The 24248-nt window shown below is 33.7% G+C and overlaps 1 protein-coding gene across 5 annotated transcripts; it reads left to right on the forward strand.

Moving 5' to 3' along the window:
• Positions 1–14423: 14423 nt before the first annotated feature.
• Positions 14424–23950, forward strand: LOC139529095 (uncharacterized). Of its 5 annotated transcripts, none has more exons than XM_071325355.1 (2): positions 14424–14628; positions 21874–23950. In XM_071325355.1, the coding sequence occupies exon 2, from the start codon at positions 21930–21932 to the stop codon at positions 23874–23876; it is 1947 nt and encodes a 648-aa protein (XP_071181456.1). In that variant the 5' UTR covers positions 14424–14628; positions 21874–21929; the 3' UTR covers positions 23877–23950. The 5 variants fall into 5 exon arrangements, with proteins under 5 accessions (XP_071181456.1, XP_071181455.1, XP_071181458.1 ...); XM_071325354.1 differs by having other exon boundaries at positions 14545–14893; XM_071325357.1 differs by lacking the exon at positions 14424–14628 and adding an exon at positions 14924–15071.
• Positions 23951–24248: the final 298 nt, after the last annotated feature.

Genomic DNA, 24248 nt, shown 5'->3' on the forward strand with positions numbered 1-24248 from the left:
AAATTAAGTACACAATAAAATGCAACCAATGAAGTAAAATACGGAAGCAACCCAATAATTCCGGAATGAAAAAGCAGATATCAACGAACGATTCCGGAAATGATCGGAAATTATTTTACATTCAGAAATAAACGAATGTTTCCGACTACTACCGGAAATAATTATACATTCGGCAATAAACGAATGTTTCCGAATACTACCGGAAATATACGTATGAATACGAAAACTAATGAAATGATATAACATTTTATATCTTTACCAGAAAATAGATACACAACGAAAAATTCCACATCAATATAAATTTATTCAATGAAATATACATATATTTACACAAAATACAATATTACTGTGTGAAACGTCCTTCAAGTTTTAATTTCCTTTCCATTAAATTATAAACACTCACTTTCATTTTTTCTGATCGAAGCGTGTCCATGAACAACACATGAAGAATGAAAAAGTATAAAACGACACTATTTTCCAAGGTCAATGTTCTCACATTCTCTCTGTATTTTCCTAGTATGTGACTGTATTTAAACTCACAGAACGCCTGATCAAAATGTTTTTCGAGTTTATCTAGTTCACTATCCATCAAACATTCGTGTTTATGTTGTGATCCATGTTCCACTTTGCATCCCTGACAAAACTTCTTTGATAATTGTTGCACAATTTCATCCAATAATTCAGCAAAAGAAAACAGTAATATAGTTGAAAGCAGTCTTTTTTCCATACCAACTTTAATTGCCACCATTGTACTATCAGTGTTCGTCTATAAATGAATGAAGAAATAAGATGCTGTCCTTTAGATAACACAGTTTCGTCCAATTTTCTTTAGTGATCAGAATCTTTTTCCCTTTAACAACAAGCTGTATTCGAGTATGTTTTCCTCTTTTCTTCACCACCACTTTTGTTGTTTCATCAATTAAACACTCGATCTGTTTCTTGAATAAATCAGTATGCAAGTGATCAAAGTTACAACCGTACACCTCTTTGGATAAATCAACCTGTGCCTGTGCCATTGATATAACTGTGTGCTTTTATAGTTGTGGTAGCGTCTTAAATTGTTCATGATGATTCATTAAGAGATAAACGAAACGTATGGTGAACGTTTCGGTCACGTGGTTAGAAGGAGGGTTACTCGAATACTTTTTTTCCTTCCTTCTTTTTATGTGAATCTCATTTATATTTTATTTATAGAAGGGTTTGGTAAAATGTAACCAGTACAACCACTTAATAAACTAACCCATAGTTCTGTACTCCCATTTTGTGTTGATAAATTAACAACTGCCGCAATAACAATTATGAAAACTATTATCATCTGACAAAAATACACGATCTCTGCTTTTGGTACATTCTGTCCGAAAAAACACCACTTTGTTTGAAGGTTTTCTGTGCTCATCCTCTCTAACATCTTACCTCGAAATATATATTTTTTAAATAGAAAAAATATATATATATGTCTATATTTTATAGTAGAATTTCATTAAGAAGATGTAATTTCCAATGTTCAATATGAAAACTTTTGTTATCATATTGTTGTTTTAGTTGAAATAATGTATGTTTATCAATTGAAAGTAATAAAATATACAATCTAGTTTTCTTTTCTTCGAAAATAAACAAGTTGTGAACCTTTTGTAGATATTTCATATTCGTTGGAGAAGAAAAACGAACTGATCATGTACAACAATAATAGACTCTTTTTGATGATTTGTTGGTCCTTAAAAGGACCGTTGTACACATGTAAATGATATACATGGATTTTTTTCTTATTGGTAGTTGACAGGATCCATAAACTTGTAGTCTGCTAACACTGCATCAAAGTAACATCCACAAAAATATAGATCTTCAATAAACTCTGGGTGGTGTTCAAAGTTGTATAGAATACAAACAATGTAACCGTTTTTCAGAAGCCATGTTTCTACTGGACACCGAGATAGTTCTTCATGATGAAGTTTATCAACCCTGTTCCTTATCAAATTTGCAGTCTTTTTGGGACCTCTTCGTGATCGTTTGATCTTCCCTGTTAGTTCTCTTTCTCTTAAAAGTGTATACATATTAAAATTTTGGAGATTCATACTGTTTGTTCTTATGAAATTATTAATGATGTATGCTATATAGTAAACGTTTTTCTTAGTTTATAAACTTTTTACATTTAGATTATACGTTTACAAGATTAAACTTTAGGATGTAAACGTGCATGTCTCAACGTGTATGCCACGTTTACAGATAATACGTAGGAGGGTAGGGGGGATTAAAAAACATGTCCGTTAATTTTTTTCCCCCACCGGATTTTAACCAGGATGTTAAGTACAAGTTAAGAAGATTAAGAGATTAATCCACTTCAGTTAAGAGGATTATAACCAGGATATTAAGTACAAGTTAAGAAGATTAAGAGATTAATCCACTTCAGTTAAGAGGATTATAACCAGGATGTTAAGTAGCAGTTAAGAGGATTAGGAGATTAATCCACTTCAGTTAAGAGGATTATAACCAGGATGTTAAGTACCAGTTAAGAGGATTAAGAGATTATAGACCGGATACTACGTCATAGTTAAGAGGATTAGCTGTGACGTGACTTCCGGTGGGGTTTTGGTGGGGGACTGACCCCATTTCATACTACTGGAAGATGTGGTGTGAGTGCCAATGAGACAACTCTCCATCCAAATAACAATTTAGAAAAGTAAACCATTATAGGTCAATGTACGGCCTTCAACACGGAGCCTTGGCTCACACCGAACAAAAAGCTATAAAGGGCCCCACAATTACTAGTGTAAAACCATTCTAACGGGAAAACCAACGGTTTAATGTCTGTTACAGTACATTGCAAACTTCAGATACACCATGATGACTTTTACATGTTATAATATGTTATGGTACCACCACTATATATTTCGGATCTATATTTTTCCTGGACTTCTGAGCAGTGGTGTCATTAGGACTATTATGCATGATTTGTTGTGCAAAGATTTTACAGAGAGAGAGAAAGGGTTGTATAAAAGAGTAAATTAATTCGTCATACATGATCATGTACACGAAAGTGCCAGGATATGTAATTATGAAATTAAAAACAAAATGAAATATGAAAGTATTTTAAAAATATAATTTAGCACCTTTCCTGTTTCAAAAAAAATTATAATGTCATATTTTTAATTAACTACAAAATAATGATCTCATATTTAACCTCTGTAGGCGGTCTTGAATAGTGCAGAAATAACTGGACAAAGGGAAGCTACTCTAAATCACCAACATATTTATTTAAATGCATTTTATCACGGACCTTGCCAATATTTGCCAATGCACATTTTCGGGTATTTTCGTAATATGCGTCGCGACAGAATTTAGTAAGCATTTGTTGTCATTGTTTTAAAAGGAGGCTGTTTTAATGCAAATCTTTTGCTATTAATTTCACTATATATATATCATTATTCCATAATGTGCGGCTGTCAAATAGTTTCTTTACCTGTTGTAGACTAGTAAATAGCATATAACTTGGCCATCCAGAATATTTCATTGTACAAACATCCTAGTTTTCTTATAGTCTCCAATGTACTTTTAACATATAATATTTAGATTTGTTTTAATGTTTTATTTTTCGACATATTGGTCGGTTGATACATGTTGGTCTCGTCATGTAGTTATTGACCATTTTAAATTCACTTTAAAATGAATTATTTAGATTTAATGAATTTCATTAACAGAAAGGTGAATTGAAACAAAGTCTTTATTATTATACTCATCTTTTTGATCGCGATCGGTTTTTTTCTCTCTCCTTAAATTCTATACAATGTCAATATTACAGGTACCTGTACAATTACATATCAATCTTTCAAGTATTGATCATACTAGTATATTGTACACAATTGATCAGAGATGCTAGGCACTTATCAAATTATGTTTTGCTATATTGTGGGTAACTTTATAACATCGGGTATTAATTAATATAATAAATATTTTATGTTCCAGTCAACTGGACGGACAAATCGACATACACAATACAATAATTGGTTCGTACAAATAAAAACCAGAATGGGAGTTTTTTTTACCTTCCTGCACATTTATAAAAAAAAAATTCGTCTAATGGTTCTTATTCAATAAGGAGATAATGGGTAATAATACAAGTGCACTTCAGAAGGAATGGAGTCTAAGATTTATCTTGTCCCGGAAAGACCAAACAGTTAGATGTTATGGTCCTGATGCAAGGAACGAACTAAAAGCTGCTGGTAAATATTTTTGTATTTGTGATAGTGATGTAAATGTGTCCAATAATGAAATATACATGAAACGGATACAAAATATTCATTAAAACAAAGGTCAGGTATTACTTTGCATAACTGTGATAAGTTAATTATTTTATTTTTATTAAATCAAAAACAAACCTAAAGGTAACAAGAAAATATAAAGTAACGTGGCTAAACATTAAATTTTTGATGAATGGAAAAAATAGAAATCATGGTAAACTGAAATATTAGTTGCTGCTTCCACAAATGATTCACTTGTACACACTGTCAAATACAGACCACTCATTCAAATACACAACACTCAGTCAAATGCACAAAACTCAGTCAAATACAAACCTCTCAGTCAAATACAGACCGCTCATTCAAATACACAACACTCAGTCATTTGCACAAAACTCAGTCAAATACAAACCTCTCAGTCAAATACAGACCACTCATTCAAATACACAACACTCAGTCATATGCACAAAACTCAGTCAAATACAAACCTCTCAGTCAAATACAGACCGCTCATTCAAATACACAACACTCAGTCATATGCACAAAACTCAGTCAAATACAGACCACTCATTCAAATACACAACACTCAGTCATATGCACAAAACTCAGTCAAATACAATCGTCTCAGTCAAATACAGACCACTCATTCAAATACATAACACTCAGTCATATGCACAAAACTCAGTCAAATACAAACCTCTCAGTCAAATACAGACCACTCATTCAAATACACAACACTCAGTCATATGCACAAAACTCAGTCAAATACAAACCTCTCAGTCAAATACAGACCACTCATTCAAATACACAACACTCAGTCATATGCACAAAACTCAGTCAAATACAAACCTCTCAGTCAAATACAGACCACTCATTCAAATACACAACACTCAGTCATATGCACAAAACTCAGTCAAAAACAGACCTCTCAGTCAAATACAGACCACTCATTCAAATACACAACAATCAGTCATATGCACAAAACTCAGTCAAATACAGACCTCTCAGTCAAATACAGACCACTCATTCAAATACACAACACTCAGTCATATGCACAAAACTCAGTCAAATACAGACCTCTCAGTCAAATACAGACCACTCATTCAAATACACAACACTCAGTCATATGCACATAACTCAATCAAATACAGACCTCTCAGTCAAATACAGACCACTCATTCAAATACACATCACTCAGTTATATACACATCAATCAGTCAAATACACATCACTCAGTCAATACAGATCACTCAGTCATAAACACATTACTCAGTCATATGCACACAGTGGCGGATCCAGCCATTTTAAAAAGGGGGGAGGGTTCCCAACCCAGAGTAAAGGGGGGGGGGGGGGGGTTCCAACTATATGCTCCCATTCAAATGCATTGATCGGCCCAAAAAAAGGGGAGTTCCAACCCCCGGACCCCCCCCCCCTAGATCCGCCACTGGCACATCACTCATTCAAATACACACCACTCAGTCATATGCACATCACTAATTCATATGCACATCACATCACTCAGTCATATACAAACCACTCCCTTATAAAATAAAGATCACTCAGTCAAATATTCCAATGACTCAGTCATATACACATCACTCAGTCATATTCAGATCTGTCCGTCATATACACATCACTCAGTCAAACAGACCAATCAATCAAAATCACATCACTCAATCATATACACATGCATTAGTTTCAAGTATATAAACAAAGTTATATTCATATCCATTGTTTAAAACTTTCCTTTCCAAAAGTCTGTACCTACTGAAAAAAAATCATATCATTGGATAAATCTTACTAATACGAAGATAATGCTACTTTGTAAATAAGCACTGAATTTAATCTTTGTTACTATAGATCTCTGTTTTGACAATTACCATACCAGCCATAAACATATGTCACGTGACTTAGAGTGAACGTGTTGAATTTAGTGCTCTTACAAAAGTTTGCAATTTACGAGTATTTTAGTGCATAATAAGTGATTTTTGTGAAGACAAGTATATACAATATACTCCAGATACATTTGTGAAGAACAATCAATAGTAAATAGTAAATAGCAGTTTAATGATAGAAATGGATCAGTATACACAATACTCAGTGTGTGGAGTTAATGGAGCGAGTCCGGCATTCTTACAGGAAAATGTAAACAATCAATTGTCAAGTAATTCATCGATGTATCAACACAATGGTCATGTGAGTAGTGAACTATTTAACAATACACAAAGAAAAAGAAATTTGTCATTTCAAGACGCATATTACATAGAAAATTCAAGTGACAATAAAAGAATGAAACCGACAATTTCGAGCGCACCCATGATTAACGAGACGTCCCAAAATAGAATAGAGACCTTGATCTTACAATTGTCAACAAACTTATGTGATGTGAGTCAAAAACTAGAACGTCGCATAGATGAAATGGAGAATAATTTTGAACGTAAAATTACAGAAAAACTGTCAGAGAAAATCTCGGAAATGATCGACACAAAATTAAAACAGAAAATTGACACTGTGCGAGATGAGGTTAAAACCGATATGACAGCAATGCAAGATAAAATACTAGCGCTGGAAAAAACGATGAAGGAAACAAACACTGTAAAAACTGAAAGTAACAACAGAAATAAATTTGTCATCAGAAATCTCATATACGACCAGACAGAAAAAGATAACAATGTCGTCACAATTAACAAGGTACAAGGACTTCTTAAGGACGGGTTAGAACTTCAGGACATAACACTTAAATCAGTGCACCGAAAAGAAACAAGAGGCCAACACCCTGGCATTGTTATTGTTGAAACGAACAGTTATGATGATAAATCTAAAATTATGAAGAACAAACGCAAATTGAAAACTGTGAAGAAATACGAAAATATTTACATAGACAATGATCAGTCATATGAAACAAGAAACCTACAAGCCAGTTTCAGGACAGTTCTGAGAGAAATGGGTAAGGAGAAAGATTACAAGATAGTTGGCAACCGTCTCGTCAAGAAACAACAATAGGAGTTACTGCGGCTTGGAGTTTGGAACGCACGGGGATGGTCACTGAAGACAAACGACAACTCGCAGTTCCGGAAACTGGTACTGGAGTATTCAAATTGTGATGTGTTTGCCGTCACGGAGACCTTTTTACGTCGTGACGAAAATTTGGAAATAAATGGTTTTAAATTTTATGGAAATAACAGAAAAAATCTTAACAGAAATGCTATAAGGGGATCCGGTGGCGTAGGATTACTAGTGAAATTAGACCTGTTAGAAAATTTTGATTGCGATATTTTGAGTTCAGAATATGAAGGAGTATTATGGATTAAACTTAATTCTAAAGTGAACGATGTATGCTTCTGTATAGCAGTTTGCTATCTGCCACCTGCAGAATCAACTAGGTCACTGGAATCGGATGTATTTTTTCAAAATTTGTTGAAGGATATATATACATACCAAAATATGGGTAAAATTATGATATGTGGTGATTTTAATTCCCGTGTTGGATATAACTTAGATTACATTGAAGGAGTAGATTTAATTAAACCCCGAACAGTTGTTGATGCTACTGAAAATCATCAAGGAGATGTTTTTATTAATTTTCTATGTGATGTAAATTTCGCCATGCTAAATGGCCGTTTTAATGATAGTGATTTTACATGTATTTCTGGATCTGGTAGATCCGTAGTGGATTATATATGTGTGCCTTATGAAGATACCGAGTCTATTTTAGATTTTAAAATTATGTCAATGTCAGATTTAATCGCTGAAATTGGTTACGTCCCGGAGAAAATACCAGATCATTCTCTTTTATACTGTGATATACACGTGCCTATGTGTGATGCTAAATATAACGAGAAATCAGATCACGCGTTCAATCAACGTCGGAAATATAAAGTGTCAGATATTCCAAATGATTTTTTAAAAACCGAAGAGATTTCAAGTAAAGTGCACGAAACCATCCGTAATATTGAAAATTCGATGAGGATTACAAAAGATGTTCAGAATGCATACGACAACTTTCAATCGCTTATTATTTGTGAAATGAATAACAGGTTACCAAGTATTAATTATTCAAACGGAAATATGAAACAGAAAAAGTCTCTATACAAGCCGTACTGGAATGAAACTTTAAGCCGACAATGGGATCAAGCGTGTATAGCTGAAAAAAAGTGGTTAAAAAGTAAAGGATCGAATTCAGCGAAACGTTATCTAAAAGAGGCATTCTGCGCAGAAAGGAAAGCATTTGACCGTATCAATCGTAAATTCAAACGTCGGTACCAGCAAGAGGAACGTCAAAAATTAGAAGATAAACTTTACTCCTCGAATCAACGTGACTTTTGGCGATCGATAGGTAAAGTGGGAATACATAATGAACGCTCGAAATGCATTCCGTGTGCAATTGTTGATGATAACGGGGTTGTTCAGACAGATAAAGCAGCTGTTCTTGACCGGTGGAAATATGACTTTAAAACTCTGTTCTCGTCCGACAATACAGCTCAACTACCTACAGATAGCGATAACGTTAACACTGAAAGAGACGTATCTGAATTAAATGCGCCAATTACAAGAGATGAAGTATTACAGGCCGTGATCAGTGCAAAAGACAGAAAAGCGACAGGAATCGATGACATTCCGGCCGAAGTGTTGAAGAATGAAGTATCTGTAGACTTACTTCTCGAAATTATAAGTGGATGCTTTCGTATGGGAAAAGTACCATCCCAATGGACAATGGGTGTTATAAATCCGATATTGAAGCCGAATGCAGATGATAATCGGAATCCGTTAAATTATCGCGGAATCACATTAATTTCAGTACCATGCAAGATTTATTGTATTATATTAAATCTAAGACTCAGTCAATGGCTAGAAGAAAATGACTGTTTATGTGACGAACAGAACGGGTTCCGGAAAGGAAGAAGCTGTGAGGAACATATTCACTCCTTATTTTTGACTCTAAACGACCGAAAGATATCGCGTAAATCAACATTTGCGTGTTTCATAGACATGAAAAAGGCTTTCGACACGGTAGACCGTATATTACTCTGGTATAAGTTACAAGCGTTGGGCATCCGTGGTGAATTCTTAAGTGCAGTTCAATCTCTTTATACAGATGTACAATGTACTGTTCGGGTTAACAGTGACAATACCCCGTGGTTTGACGTTTCTAGCGGTGTGAAACAGGGCTGTATACTGTCTCCCACGTTGTTTTCTATTTTCATAAACGATTTAGCCAGCAAAATCAACGATCTTAAATGTGGTTTACAGATGGACAACTCTATGCTTAGTATTTTATTATATGCAGACGACATAGTGTTGCTGGCTCCTGATGAAATTAGTTTACAGCGAATGATGGATACGGTTACCGAATGGTGTGAAAATTGGAAGTTAACTATAAATGGTGATAAGACAAAAGTTGTCCATTTCAGACCTTCTACAATGACAATCTCACGAAGTACATTTTCTTGTGGTGGACAATCGATACAGTTCACAGACTCGTACAAATATCTAGGTGTGTGGCTTGATGAGCATATAACGTTTCAAAAGAATGCAAAAGAGCTCGCAAAGTCAGCTAGTCGAGCTCTTGGAGCGGTATATGGAAAAGTGATATCAGCCGGTGGTGTGACCCACAGTGTATTTAATAAACTTTATTCAACTATGGTAGAGCCTATACTCCTCTACGGAAGTGGAATTTGGGGCTTTAAAAACTTTAGCCAAATCTCGACCGTGCAGAATAAAGCATGTAAACTCTTCTTGGGTGTAGGAAAACACACTTCGAATATAGCGACGCGCGGAGATATGGGCTGGACCTCGACCAAGACTAAACTAAGAAAATCGTGTGTACGCTTACTATGTAAACTTTATAGACTTGATGAGAATCGACTCCTAAGTAAGATTTGGAGATGGTCATCCAGAAGAAGAAAAGGTTGGACTTTTGAGGTGAATAAAATTGTGGACAAGGTGGACAGTAATATTGTTGTACAGGACATTGGCGTTTCTGTGAACAATGCAATGCAAGTGGTCCATGAAAAACTCATCAACTTGGACAATGTAGAATGGCGAAATGAACTTTTAAATGATAAAGGCAACCAAGTAAATGGAAACAAACTTCGTACCTATCGACTTTATAAAGACAATGTTAATGTTGAAACATATACCAGAATAAACATTCCAAAATATCAGAGACGATGCATGGCAATGTTTCGCGCTGGCTCGTTACCGCTAGCCCTGGAGACCGGGCGTTACTCCAGGCCGCCTACTCCGCTTGAACATAGACTTTGTAGATACTGTGAACTAGATGAAATAGAAACAGAAAAACATTTTCTAATGACATGTCCATTATATTCAGATTTGAGATATGACTTTTTACTTGAATGCGTTAAATATATTGAAAATTTTAACAGTATGAGTTTAAATGATCAATTTGTTAATATCATGAACTGCGAAGAAATACAGCAATATTTTTGTAAGAGTCTGCATAAATTCTTTTTACGTCGAAAACTTTTCACTTTTAACTAGTGTTAAAACAAGATTAAGGTCAACCTGATTTTTTCTTTAATTTTAATTTATAACTTTATACTGAAGTATTTTTATTTAATGGATTGCAATTTTATTAACTGTGATAGATCTAGTAACATTATTTTACTTTATTTTTATTCATTACTTTTTAATCGCCAAGTTTATTTTGTTTTTACTTAACAGATAACGTATTTGTAAATTAGTGTTAATACAGATTTTTATAAGAATTTAGTGTAAATATAGAGTTTTAAAAGTGTCTCATAAGTCAATTTTATGGCTGGGTATTGATTGAATGTTTTATGTGATGATATGTATATTGTGTACTTTATTATGACAATCAATATGTGACACTATAATAAAATAAATTTATCGTTATCGTTATCGTTATCATAAAGAGAAAACCACTCTCTGTTAACAGAATTAATTATTCAACACAGAACCCAGGACGCAGTCAGGATTCTATTTCGTCAAAATTATCTCCTTATTACGCCAGTCAATTTTTACAATCTTAAAATGAAAGCAATTGTAGGGATGACGCACTGCCAATTTAGCTCTTGAAAACCATTAAATTTACCACCTAGCACAATTACGATCCTTATATACCAGTTGTATTTTTAAAAGACATCTACAAGATATTAAGCATCATTTGATGTACTTTTTCGCATTCAGTCATCTTTAAAAAATTGTCTGATCGGTTGGCAAGTGGAATTTTCGAATGTTCAAAAACATTTTAAAAAAATCGAATTAAATATTTCGTGGAAGGGCAGAATAAACATTTTCAGATGTTTAAGACTAATAACCCTAGATAGCACACACACAAAAATAAGCTTTTTGAAGTTATGCAATTTTAAGATCCAACTGTAAAGTCTGTCGTCAAGTTCTTTTAGTAAACCATTTGTAATTCGAACACACCTACTCTGTTGTTATGACTCATTAGAAAGGTATTTCACTTGACCCCTATATTTCATTCTTAAGTAATGTGATGTTTTTAATGTTACTAAATCAACCTATAGCTTTAATATATAAAAATAAAAATATCTGAAGCGAGAGAATGTGCCAATATTTTTTTAATTTAAACGTTTTCAAGACATTACAGTGAACTCAAATACGCCTGAACATAAAACTCGACTTTCTCTTTTTGATGCAATTATTGACCATTTTTTTGTATTTTTCCCCAAAAAACTATCGCAGGGGGCAGAGATGCAAATTAATGCTTTAGAAAGATCAATTTATTATCTATCTGGATTTTTTTCAGCGGAATTTATGCCATGTACAAAAAAGATCCACTAGGATTTGAACCTACCACATTCGACTGTTTTATGCAAATGTGTCTATGATTTAAAAGTTTACATATATCTCGAAGCTCCATACTATAATTCAAGTACAATCACGTACCGGTATATATAATGCAAAAAAGTCTAAATTATGCAGCTTATATAGAAACAGATGTAAACAATTCAAATACTGACAAATTTTTATATTTAGTATGTACCATTTATACGTTAACAGAAAATATGATCATCTTTTTAAATTATTTATTATTCATGAAATATAAGTATTTCCCTCTGTCTTATTTAAACAATTTCGTAGGGAAAAATTGTTAAATAGACACAGATTTTTTTTATATGAACGCTGTTATAAAAGTCTTTAAATGTTATTAGGTATAGTAACTTTACCTACACCAAGATGTCATTTTATACGATTGGATATCAAGCATGTAACATATACATTGCAGTAAAATAAAATCACGTCACGATAAAAAAAAAGCCGAAATATAGAAAATTGTTATTTTGCATGAACTATAAGGGAGCTACCATTTGATTTTTATGGGGGGGCTAGGATGAAATTTGAAAAAAATAGGCAGGACAGGAGTTTTGAGTAAAAAAAAAAGGCAGGATGAGACACTTGCAAAAAAAAAAAAGTCAGGATGACAATTTATGTAAAAAAAGTCAGGATAAACTAAAAAAAAAAAAAGCAGGACCGAATAGAGTGAAAAATAAAAAGGCAGGACAGAGATTACAACTAAAAAAAAATGCAGGACAAAATTTTTCATCCTAGCCCCCTCATAAAAATCAAATGGTAGCTCCCTAATCACATAAAAGTTTCAAAGGGTTTTTCAGTCATTTTGCATTAATGGTATACATACAATAATAGTGTAAGGGTGAAGATAGTGACAAAGGGGCCTCTGATACGAATCCTGACCCAGAAGAGATGTCGGACAGACCAATCTAAGGCAGCAACCATTTGATTTTCTGGGGGGGGGGGGCTATGGTTTTTTTTGGAAAAAAAAGTTTGTTTCCAGTTTTTGGAGAAAAAAATAATTTGTTTTTGATTCTGCGTACAGGGTCTTGTGAAAATTGACGTTTAAACAAAACCTGGAGAGCCTTATAAATTTTTATGTGACAATGAATGAGCATGATTCGAATTCAAATTGGTCGTAGTATGAACGTAGTCAGGTCAAAAGAAGAGCATAAGGAGGACGACATTGGCGTGCTAGAATCGTTCTATGGTCTTGAACAGCTTGGTATTTGTAAACGTGGTATAGTCGTAGTAGAAGCGTGGTTGGGTCGCGTTGAGAACTTGATGGTCGTTATGAGGTCGTAGTACTTAACGAGATCGTTGCGCAGTCTTTACGACTAAAATGATGATCTCGCTACGATGGTAAAGTGACTTTTGCGATCTTCCCACGACCTTACTGCGCTCTCACTACACTTCTACTACGACCTGATTTCACCACGACCGCACCACGATGGTTTTGAACATGTTCAAAGTTGCTCTACGATCATCACGATCATGAAGACATCACCACGACCGTACCACACCTTGCTACTTTCGTCAAAATTTGCTTTATTTCAGAAATCGTAGTGCGATCTTGGCTTAGTGTGACGGGTTGTTAATCTAAAAAACTCCAATCGGCAATTTTAATAACTTTTTTGCAAAACGTGAAACCCTGTCGGGTTAAAATGCAAACATAGTGACAAGAAAGGTAAACAGACAGAAAGTCACAGGACAAAAAGTCACAGGACATAAAGTCACAAATAATTTATTGACAATTGTTTTAATATATAAGAATATATCTTGAAATATTTACTTTTAAATACATATATTCATATCAAAGTTTAGGAAATGTGTCATTATACTTGAAAAATGAAGATTTATTTAATTTTAATCATGCAAAAGATGTTTTTCTTGGCACCATGAAGCCATTTAAGTGCCAAGTCACTTTGGCATTTTGTTTTTTTAACAATTATTTGATAATCTTTGATATTAATTTTTTTGATATATTTTGTTAAAAAAGTTGGTTTATATGATACAATAGTTTAAGAAAAATACTAAAATATTTTTGTAGAAATTAGCGTTTTTTATTCAAAGAAAATAATCAGAAAAAATGAATTGTGACTTTTTGTCCTGTGACTTTTTGTCCGTGACTTTTTGTCTGTGACTTTTTGTCCTGTGACTTTCTGTCCTACATTCACAAGAAACACACAAGTGACAAGAAACATAAATTTAATGTTTTCATAGAAAAGAATAGAATAGAATATTTTACATATCATTTGATAATTGACGTATTCGCTACTTCTACCCTTCACTATTTCATGTGTGTAATCAGTTATAATTGATTGATGTCATATTGCATAATTCTAATAACCTTAAGGTACCCAATTATCAATATCAATTGAAAATCTATTGTATTTGTCCATGCTGTTGATAATGAGGTAGTAAAAGTAGTATGTACATACTCATTCTCAACGATTTCTTTAAATACACACAAAATCTATCAACTGCGTCGAAATCAACAACACCCTTTGAATAAAACAAGGTAGATTTTAATGCGACATGATTAAAGAATAGTGTGTATATTTTACAGTGACTCTTTGATTACAGTGTACAGGTAAGCTGTAGACTGTAGTATCTTTAGAAATCAGCATTTTTCTACCTGTAATACAAATTCGCACCTGTGGCTGTAGTAGCTTTTTATCTGTGTAAAATGATTTTAAAAACACAGGAATGAAAAAAATTGTACATTCTTTATAAAGGAATTCAGATGTTAATATTGATATATTGGACTGAAACGAAAATATCAAAATACCAAGGTCTTAAATGGACACTATATTCCAACACTGACTAGAACCGGAACTGCAATTTCACCAAACAAGGTAAATACACCATAAATAAAACAGGTTGTTGTAGTTATGCGGAAGTGATTTAAAATTATGGGTGTGTCGAATGGCATTTATCTTTTATACATGCTTTAATTATTAGTTTAGTTGGGATGGACGAATCCGACAATTTATAAATCCACGGTTTGTTGAAAAATAGCAATCGAATTTACTAGTGAGCACTTAGTTTCTTTTGGGTCAGTGATATTATGCCTTGGAAAATCAAATATGGTTTAAATAATATTAATTGAAATTAGCTTAGTACAATCATCTTTCAGTAACTGCACATGTGAGTATTCGTAGGTCGGTACTTAATACTTAAGTATTTTATTTTTTAAAGTGCTTGGTGCTGATCTGATGAGTGAAACCCTGTCCGATGGTCTTTTTTTCAAGTTGGACTTTCACAATTGTTCAAGGTTAGTTGGGAGGGTTACAATTTAATTCAGCCCGCCTCATTCTTGCTGTACCCAGGCTGAAATTCTCTGGTAAATTATCGTTGGTTGGTGTCTGTTTTAAATTTGTTTTTTCACATACAATTTTCACAAATCTGGTCGTTGGTTTTCACTTGTCATGCCTTTGCTTTTTTTAGTTTCTATACGGTATGGATTTTGCTCATGGTTGAAGGCAGTACGGTGACATGTAGTTAGTTTCATCATAGTACCTTAGTTTATATTGTGGATAGTCACACAAGCTTTGTGACACATTGACAACTTATATATAAAATATCCTATTTTTTTTAAGAATCAATTTGAAAACAATTAGTGTCACTGAAGCACTATCCCCTAAACTCAAATACATTTCAATGTTATTTTTTCAATATATAATATGATTGGTTGAAGTGTTTAATTTTCTAAACAGTATTAACTATAAGTATGCTGTAAGTTGGACTGAAATATAATGTATGTAAGGGAGCAACTATTTTACTTCAAGTGGGTATGGTTTTTGTCCGAGTCATAATTTTTTGGTATTTTTTTCGACGCTATCAATCAAATTGTTTTTTTCTCCAAAATTTAAAACTATAAGTAATGGAAATCTGGATTCAGATTATCGCGTTGCCTGTATAATGATATTGTAAAACATCATTTGAATTATACCAATCATCTTGTTTCATATTGCTGTGTTTGCTGATCAAAATTACTGACATTAAACTTTTTTTGATAATCTTCTTTTTTTTAATACAATGTTCCTTTATAGTAAATGTTTTAAAATATTACAAATATACTGGAGAGATCTTATACCTACAAAGAAAAGGGTATTTCGATAAAATGATGATTCAGCCATTACATTATTGAGAGATGTATGCAAATATTTATAGAAATATAAGTATAGTTAGATTATTCGTGATTTACATAAACTATTAAAGGATTTCACGGTATATTCTTATCGATGTTCTATATTTACTAACATACGTTAATGACTGCATATAAGCATATGAATTAAGCTTTGTTATCTGAAATCAACAGAAAGGAATTTTTATAATATATTAACAAAGGAAACTAAAAGATTTAATTTCTCCTGATCGAGATTTTGGGAAAAAAACGAAATCAAAAATGCTTTGGACATGAGTTTTAGTAAGGTGAGATAAACATTTACTGTATCTTTTATTTAGTAATATTTTCTAAAGAAAACTAGTACTGCATGCACTCAAACAGTTCTTGGGGGTGGGTACCTTTTTTTCTAATTTTTACAGTGCATGCTATTCAAACTAAAGAAAACTGCCTGCACTCATAATTATAAATAGAATCATCACTTGGTGGTATTATCTTCCTTCTATAAATTTATAGATAAACAGTAATATCGATTGAAACATAAAAGAAACAAGTTTATATGTCAGACAAGCTTATGCTGATGTTTTTTTTTTACATAAATTTATAATTGAACTCTTAAAATATGTTCTATTCTATATATTGTATCGTCCTGAACATGCATGAAATATTTGCCACTGAACGTTAAGCAACCAACAATCAATAAATCTATATATTGTTTTGTATTACATTATATTGCATTGTATTGCATAAAATTGTTTGATTGTATTGCTTGACCCTTATGGGTGTAATTTTGCAATAAAGATTAAGATTACTAAAAAGATAAGAGTGTCGGTATCATAAATTTACGTCGGTTTTTTATTGTTTTTTTTAAACCTTATTTTTTAGAGGAAAAACAGTTTTTATTTCTGATCCGTTATTGATTGTTAGTTTCATTGGTTTTCTTTTTTCGGATACATGTACCATTATTTGGGTTTAGTTTTAGTAGTAAGATTAATTAAAGTGTGACAGAAGACACCGGCCCCTGGTAAACCATCAAATCTCAAGCAAATGGTTAAGCGAGAAAAAGATTGCTTGATGGTTTACCAGGCGTGTAAGAGGTATGAGGTCCGTGAAGAAATAACCAGTGCCAACCGTTCTGAGGGTCGCGAATTAAGGACTGTGATACGAAAATATAACTGATATATTCGATAGTAATTCTATTCCAATCTCCTTTTTATACGACCGCAAAAATTTTAATTTTTTGGTCGTATATTGCTATCACGTTGGCGTCGTCGTCTGCGTCGTCGTCGTCGTCGTCGTCGTCCGAATACATTTAGTTTTCGCACTCTAACTTTAGTAAAAGTGAATAGAAATCAATGAAATTTTAACACAAGGTTTATGACCACAAAAGGAAGGTTGGGATTGATTTTGCGAGTTTTGGTCCCAACATTTTAGGAATTAGGGGCCAAAAAGGGCCCAAATAAGCATTTTCTTGGTTTTCGCACTATAACTTTAGTTTAAGTGAATAGAAATCTATGAAATTTTGACACAAGGTTTATGACCACAAAAGGAAGGTTGGTATTGATTTTGCGAGTTTTGGTTCCAACAGTTTAGGAATTAAGGGTCAAAAAAGGGCCCAAATAAGCATTATTCTTGGTTTTCGCACAATAACTTTAGTATAAGTAAATAGAAATCAATGAAATTTAAACACAAGGTTTATGACCACAAAAGGAAGGTTGGGATTGATTTTTGGAGTTGAGGTAACAACAGTTTATGAATAAGGGGCCAAAAAGGGGCCCAAATAAGCATTATTTTTGGTTTTTGCACCATAACTTTAGTATAATTAATTAGAAATCTATGAAATTTAAACACAAGGTTTATGACCATAAAAGGAAGGTTGGGTTTGATTTTGGGAGTTTTGGTCCCAACAGTTTATAGGAATTAGGGGCCCAAAGGGTCCAAAATTGAACTTTGTGTGATTTCATCAAAAATTGAATAATTGGGGTTCTTTGATATGCCAAATCTAACTATGTATGTAGATTCTTAATTTTTGGTCCCGTTTTCAAATTGGTCTACATTAAAGTCCAAAGGGTCCAAAATTAAACTAAGTTTGATTTTAACAAAAATTAAATTCTTGGGCTTATTTGATATGCTTTATCTAAACATGTACTTTGATTTTTGATTATGGGCCCAGTTTTCAAGTTGGTCCAAATCAGGATTCCATATCAAGTATTGTGCAATAGCAAGAAATTTTCAATTGCACAGTATTGCACAATAGCAAGAAATATCTAATTGCACAATATTGTGCAATAGCAATTAATTTTCAATTGGAGTTGTCTTTCTTTGTATAGAATAGTAGTTGATTATATATGTTGGAAATTTGCCAGACATGACTATGATGTCATTTTCTATTTTTATTTGCCAATAACTTTATGTAAATAACTTCATTGGAAATTTGCCAATATAAAATGTTGCTGATGAAGTTTTTTTTATTGTTTTATACAATAAACAATGTATATTCACTTTTACTACCAACCAATCTTTACCATTCAGTGATAACAAGCACTATATTTTACATTTTAATATTTTATGATGTATTTAAAAGAGTAGTTATTGTTGCAAACTCCATTAGAAATTTGAATTGATATCAGTTTTGGAAAAAGGGAAACGGGGATGTGAAAAAAAGGGGGGGGGGTTTAAATGTTTCTCATTTCAGATTTCATAAATAAAAAGAAAATTTCTTCAAACATTTTTTTGAGAGGATTAATATTCAACAGCATAGTGAATTGCTCAAAGGCAAAAAAAAACTTTTAAGTTCATTAGACCACATTCGTTCTGTGTCAGAAACCTATGCTGTGCCATGATCAACTATTTAATTTTAGATTTAAAAAGTTTGAAGAAGAAATCTTTAATTGATTTGTAAAATCTTGACATTTGTTTTGTGTAAAAAAAACCCATGTAATGTCAAAAATTTGATCACAATCCAAATTCAGAGCTGTATCACGCTTGAATGTTTTGTCCATACTGGCCCCAACTGTTCAGGGTTCGACCTCTGCGGTCGTATAAAGCTGCGCCCTGCGGAGCACCTGGTTTAAAACTGGCATTACATTGCTAAATAGTTATCAAAGGTAGTATTATAATTGAGTTCGCCAGACGCGTTTCGTCTACATAAGACTCATCAGTGACGCTCATATCAAAATATTATTCAAGCCAAACAATTTCAAAGTTGAAGAGCTAATTCTGAAATATTTTTACCCTTTCTAATGAATTAAATTGTATCATACATAGTATGCAGATACCTTATGTAACGACGTTTCCAACTACTATATGTCCATTGTCCTTGGCCTCATTTTCGTGGATCAGTGACTACTTGGAATTTTTTTGTCAAGTGAAATACTACTTATAATTATTTGGGTTCCTTTCAACGTCTTCATGTCCGTCTGGTAGACAGTCACTTGACAAAGACCTTATATGCTATGCATTCGTCATCACGGTTAAAAGAACGTGGCCAACATCGTTTATCATAAACTATTTGCATTAGAGCAACTACATTTGATGCATGGATTGATTGTTAGACAGGCATTTGACCTTGACCCCATTTTCATTTTTTATAGGACAATATTTAGTTTTCGTGGTTTCGTCTATTTCTCAAATACAGTAATCAATGGGGTTACTATATTTGGTGTAATGAATGATAATAAGGTATTATACATGTCCATCTGACGTGTCATGTGACCTCGACCTCATTTTCTTGGTTCATTGGATAATGTAAATGTTTTGTGGTTTGGTCTTTATCTCAGATATCTCAGTGAAGCAATTGGTTAATTATATTTTGTGTACATAATGATTTTAAGGACGCGATCTAAACCGTTATTTATACATTATACCGTACTGGTTACTGGTACTTTCGATATACCAAAATCAGGTAGTTCATATCTGAGAAACAGTCAATATTATATGCCTTCCTTTTTAGTTTTATTCCTTTTTGTATTACTCAGAATTATCAGTCAGACTCAACAGTTTTCTACAAGAATCACCAGTCCTGTCATCGTTCATTTGATAACTAAATTACCGAAATCTGTTTAAACGGTTCGATATTTTAACCTTTTCGTAGCAGCTACTTTCTTTTAGATGAGTACTTTTTCCCAGTCGTTTTTTACCGGTCCCGCTTTGGTGGTGTTACATCTTACAGAATCTACCCCTTTTATTAACCGGATTTTTGTGACAAAAATGTCGGTTATTGATTTTGGGATGTACGGCGGGCGGGCGGGCGGGCGGTCGGTCGGTCGGTCGGGCTGTCGGTCGGTCGGTTTCGGGCGGGCGGTCGGCAATCAAATGTTGTCCCTGCATTAACTCATGGACCGTTCAACCAAAGCTTTTAAAATTTTAATATGTTGTTACTGACAACTAAATGAAGGTCAAGTTCAATAATGGCGATTTTGACTTTTACCGTTCAGGAGTTATGGTTCTTGAAAGATTGAAAAATGGAGTTTCCAGTCGTGTCCGTGCATTTACGCATGAACTGTTCTACCTAAGCTTCCCAAATTTTAATATGTTGTTACTGATGACAAAATGGAGGTCAAGTTCAATAATGGCGATTTTGACTTTTACCGTTCAGGAGTTATGGTTCTTGAAAGATTGAAAAATGGAGTTTCCAGTCGTGTCCGTGCATTTACGCATGAACTGTTCTACCTAAGCTTCCCAAATTTTAATATGTTGTTACTGATGACAAAATGGAGGTCAAGTTCAATAATGACGATTTTGACTTTTACCGTTCAGGAGTTATGGTTCTTGAAAGATTGTGAAATGGCGTTTTTATTCACGTTGTTGCATTTACTCATGAACCATCCAATCTAAGCTTTTCAAATTTTAAGATGTTGATACTGATGACAAAATGGAGGTCAAATTTGATATTGACGATTTTCACTTTCACCATTCATCAGTAATGGTTCTTGTGATATTGCCAGGACACAAATAAATATTAATAAATCCGGTTTGCTGTCGTTGTGACAGCCTCTTGTTTTGTATAGAATTCCGCTTAAACTAAGGTTAATGGCCGTCTTAAACTTGCGATGAGGTGAGATAAAAAAAATCTTGTTGAAGGTCTTTCTTTGACTTTACGATGAAGAACAACAATGAAATGGCTGTTCTTTTGCCTTTTTCTTTGTTTTTTGCTGGACATTTACTGATTTTGTATCTGACATTGATGGATACCCCATATCCTTTGTGTTTCTATTGTGCAAGTTTAAATATGATATAACTTTGTTATTCGAAATCGGCAAATGAATAGTTCAAGGATGAATTGTGTATTTAGAAAATTTGAAGTAGTTTCATAGAACATAGGAACAGGTTCCTCTCGGTCCGATTCTGACGCCGGATTTGAAGAGATCTGGAAAGCAAATAACGGGATCACAATCGGCCCCTTAGATAGTAGCTACATTAATAGAAATCAGTTTCATTAAACTTTCCGCGTCAGCAAAACGTAAAATACAAAATAATAAGAAGAATTTGATCTTAATTTTACCTTCTTCCGTTTTTTTCCACCCCTTCGGAGGTACAAATGTTCACAGTGGTTTTCGTATTTTTGAATTTGTCATTCTAGTGTTAATTTTGTTTTGATAATTTTTGTGGTTTCATTGATTAACGATACAATGTTTTAAATCTGAAATAATTTTAATTATGGACTGAGAACCAGTCAAAAGTGTTTTATATACTACATTTATTTTCCAGGTGCGGATGTTACCCTGACTCCAATACTTGATTGTTCTCCAATACTTTACCCAAAAATGACCGATGTTCAAGTGAGTGTGGAATGCCTAGGCAGTACAATTTTGTCAAAAACAACAACTTCGGGTTTAGGTTCAATACAGAAACCTTTATACGAGAAATACATTCAGTACCGAAAATCTGGCAAAGGGAAGAAATCACAGCCTGCGTGGTTGAAAGTGAGTCAAGACGGTATCACTGTTATATTTCCTACTGATCAACCTGGGCATACACAAAATTATTTTTATGAAAGGAGTTCAATAAATTTTTTCGAAGCAGTTCGTTTAACATCTAATAAAGGCAGTGATAAAAAATATTATTGTGCATTTTTGCCAGTCGATGAAGCTAGAACGTTAAATCAGGGATACGATAAATTATTTTTCCAAATTGATAAAAAGCATCTCAGTTTAACAAAAGTAGAACACCCTGTTGTTATTGCTTGCGTAATGCGTAGACAAGTGGGAGTTAGAGCTTTAGATTGTCACGGATTTATTACTGAGAAAGATGGCGATGCCTTTCGAGTTACATCAGCATTTTTTTCTCCGCCTCCTATTTATAAACAAATAGGACAAGAATATTCAGAAGAAAATGAACCTCGATATCAACACAGACCACCTTTGCAAGGTCAGAAACCGGATTTAATTCAAACTGAGTATGGTCCATATGGTATATATAAAGGCGGGAAGCCTGTCAACTCTTCGGGAAATCCAGAGATTCTTCCTTCTAACGACGACAGAGATGTAAATAGATATACAGGAAACATTGAAAAAGATGAAAGACAATTAAGTTCAAGGTACAGTTTTGAAAATCGAAACGATACGAGAGAATACGGAGAGGATTATAGTGCACAGCAAACGGTTTACGCAAAAAATAACAGACAATCCGCTGAAATAAAACATGATAGATATCCATCTGGAGAGATAAGAAATATCGACAGGCGTGATCCCCAAACAAGCATGCAAGGCTCGTTTGATATCGGTAATAATAACGGACGATTTGCACAACACGACAACAAATTAGACTCTCATTTTGATCAAGAAAGAGGACGTATACAAAGCAAGAATGATTTCAGAATTCCAAGACCTATGTCACCTCTTCGAAATCAGGGTCGTGAACTACCAGTTACTGCACCTAAGCCACAAAGAGCTCTGTCACCAGAACCCCGAATACCAAAGCATGATAGTTCTCACGAGGTTGTAACACGAGAACCCATATCTCCACGTGATTACACTTCATCAGGACCTGTATCGTCTGTTTCTAATAAAGAAAGCAGACAAGAACCAAACAAAAAGCCTGTTGCAAAAGTGCCACCACACTTGGTAGCTGGTATTAAAGTTTTACCAACAGGGTTTGTGCCAAAATTGGATTCTCCTAAAAACCCCAAACCTAATTTAATAGGAAACATTGAAAACTACTACTCCAACGAAGAAGATCCTTATGATAATGCTATGTCGAGACAGGACTGTTATAATAATAGAAGGAATGTGCACTCTGATGGTTATGAACTAAAAGATGACAGAAACTATGGCGTTCCTGAGAGACAATTTGGTAATAAGCCACCACCAGATATTCTTCCATCAGAAGAGATACGACGGACCGCTTACGGTGAAAGAGGTGATATACCTCCAAATGAACGATGGAAATCTAAAACAGAATTTGATAATCCCAAGAATCTAGGAGACCAGAAGTCAAAAAGAAACAGCGCCCCATCAGCAAACTACGGAAAACCATGGACTTATGGCGAACAGTTAGAAAAATTTAAGGAAAAAGAGCAAAAGGTGCCAGTGAATTTATCTTCGAGCTACACGTATGCACCACAAGATTCCGTTGAAGCAGATAAGGATGATTCGAGAAAAGAGCACGACTATGCTAATTTGTTTTCTCGACTCAATGCAAAAGATGATGCTAACAATCAGTTGGAGACTGCTGGTACAAACTTTGAATCGTCTTTAGGTTATTTCCCATGATCACATATAATTGAATCTTTAACTTCGATATGTTATCTATGAATAATATGTAAATGTAGTCCTATCAATGCAAATAACTTGTTTTATATTTCCCAAACCACTTTTTGTCGAGCCTGCGAAATTCCGTTAAAAAGTGGTGTTTTACAGTTTTCGGATAATAACTCAAAATGCTTTCATAAATTTTCATGAAACTGTGGTGAATTGTTTTTATCGATTGACGTAAGCTCCCTTTCGATTTTTATGATTCGGAGTTATAAGATTTTATTATTCATAAAATAGGGGTGATTTTCCAGTATTCGGACAATGCTTTGAGCAGTTATGAAACTTTGGTGACTTGTTTATATCTATAAAGATAACCTCCCTTTAGTTTTT

The sequence above is a fragment of the Mytilus edulis genome, chromosome 6 (assembly GCF_963676685.1).
Source record: "Mytilus edulis chromosome 6, xbMytEdul2.2, whole genome shotgun sequence".
Classification (NCBI taxonomy): Eukaryota; Metazoa; Mollusca; class Bivalvia; order Mytilida; family Mytilidae; genus Mytilus; species Mytilus edulis.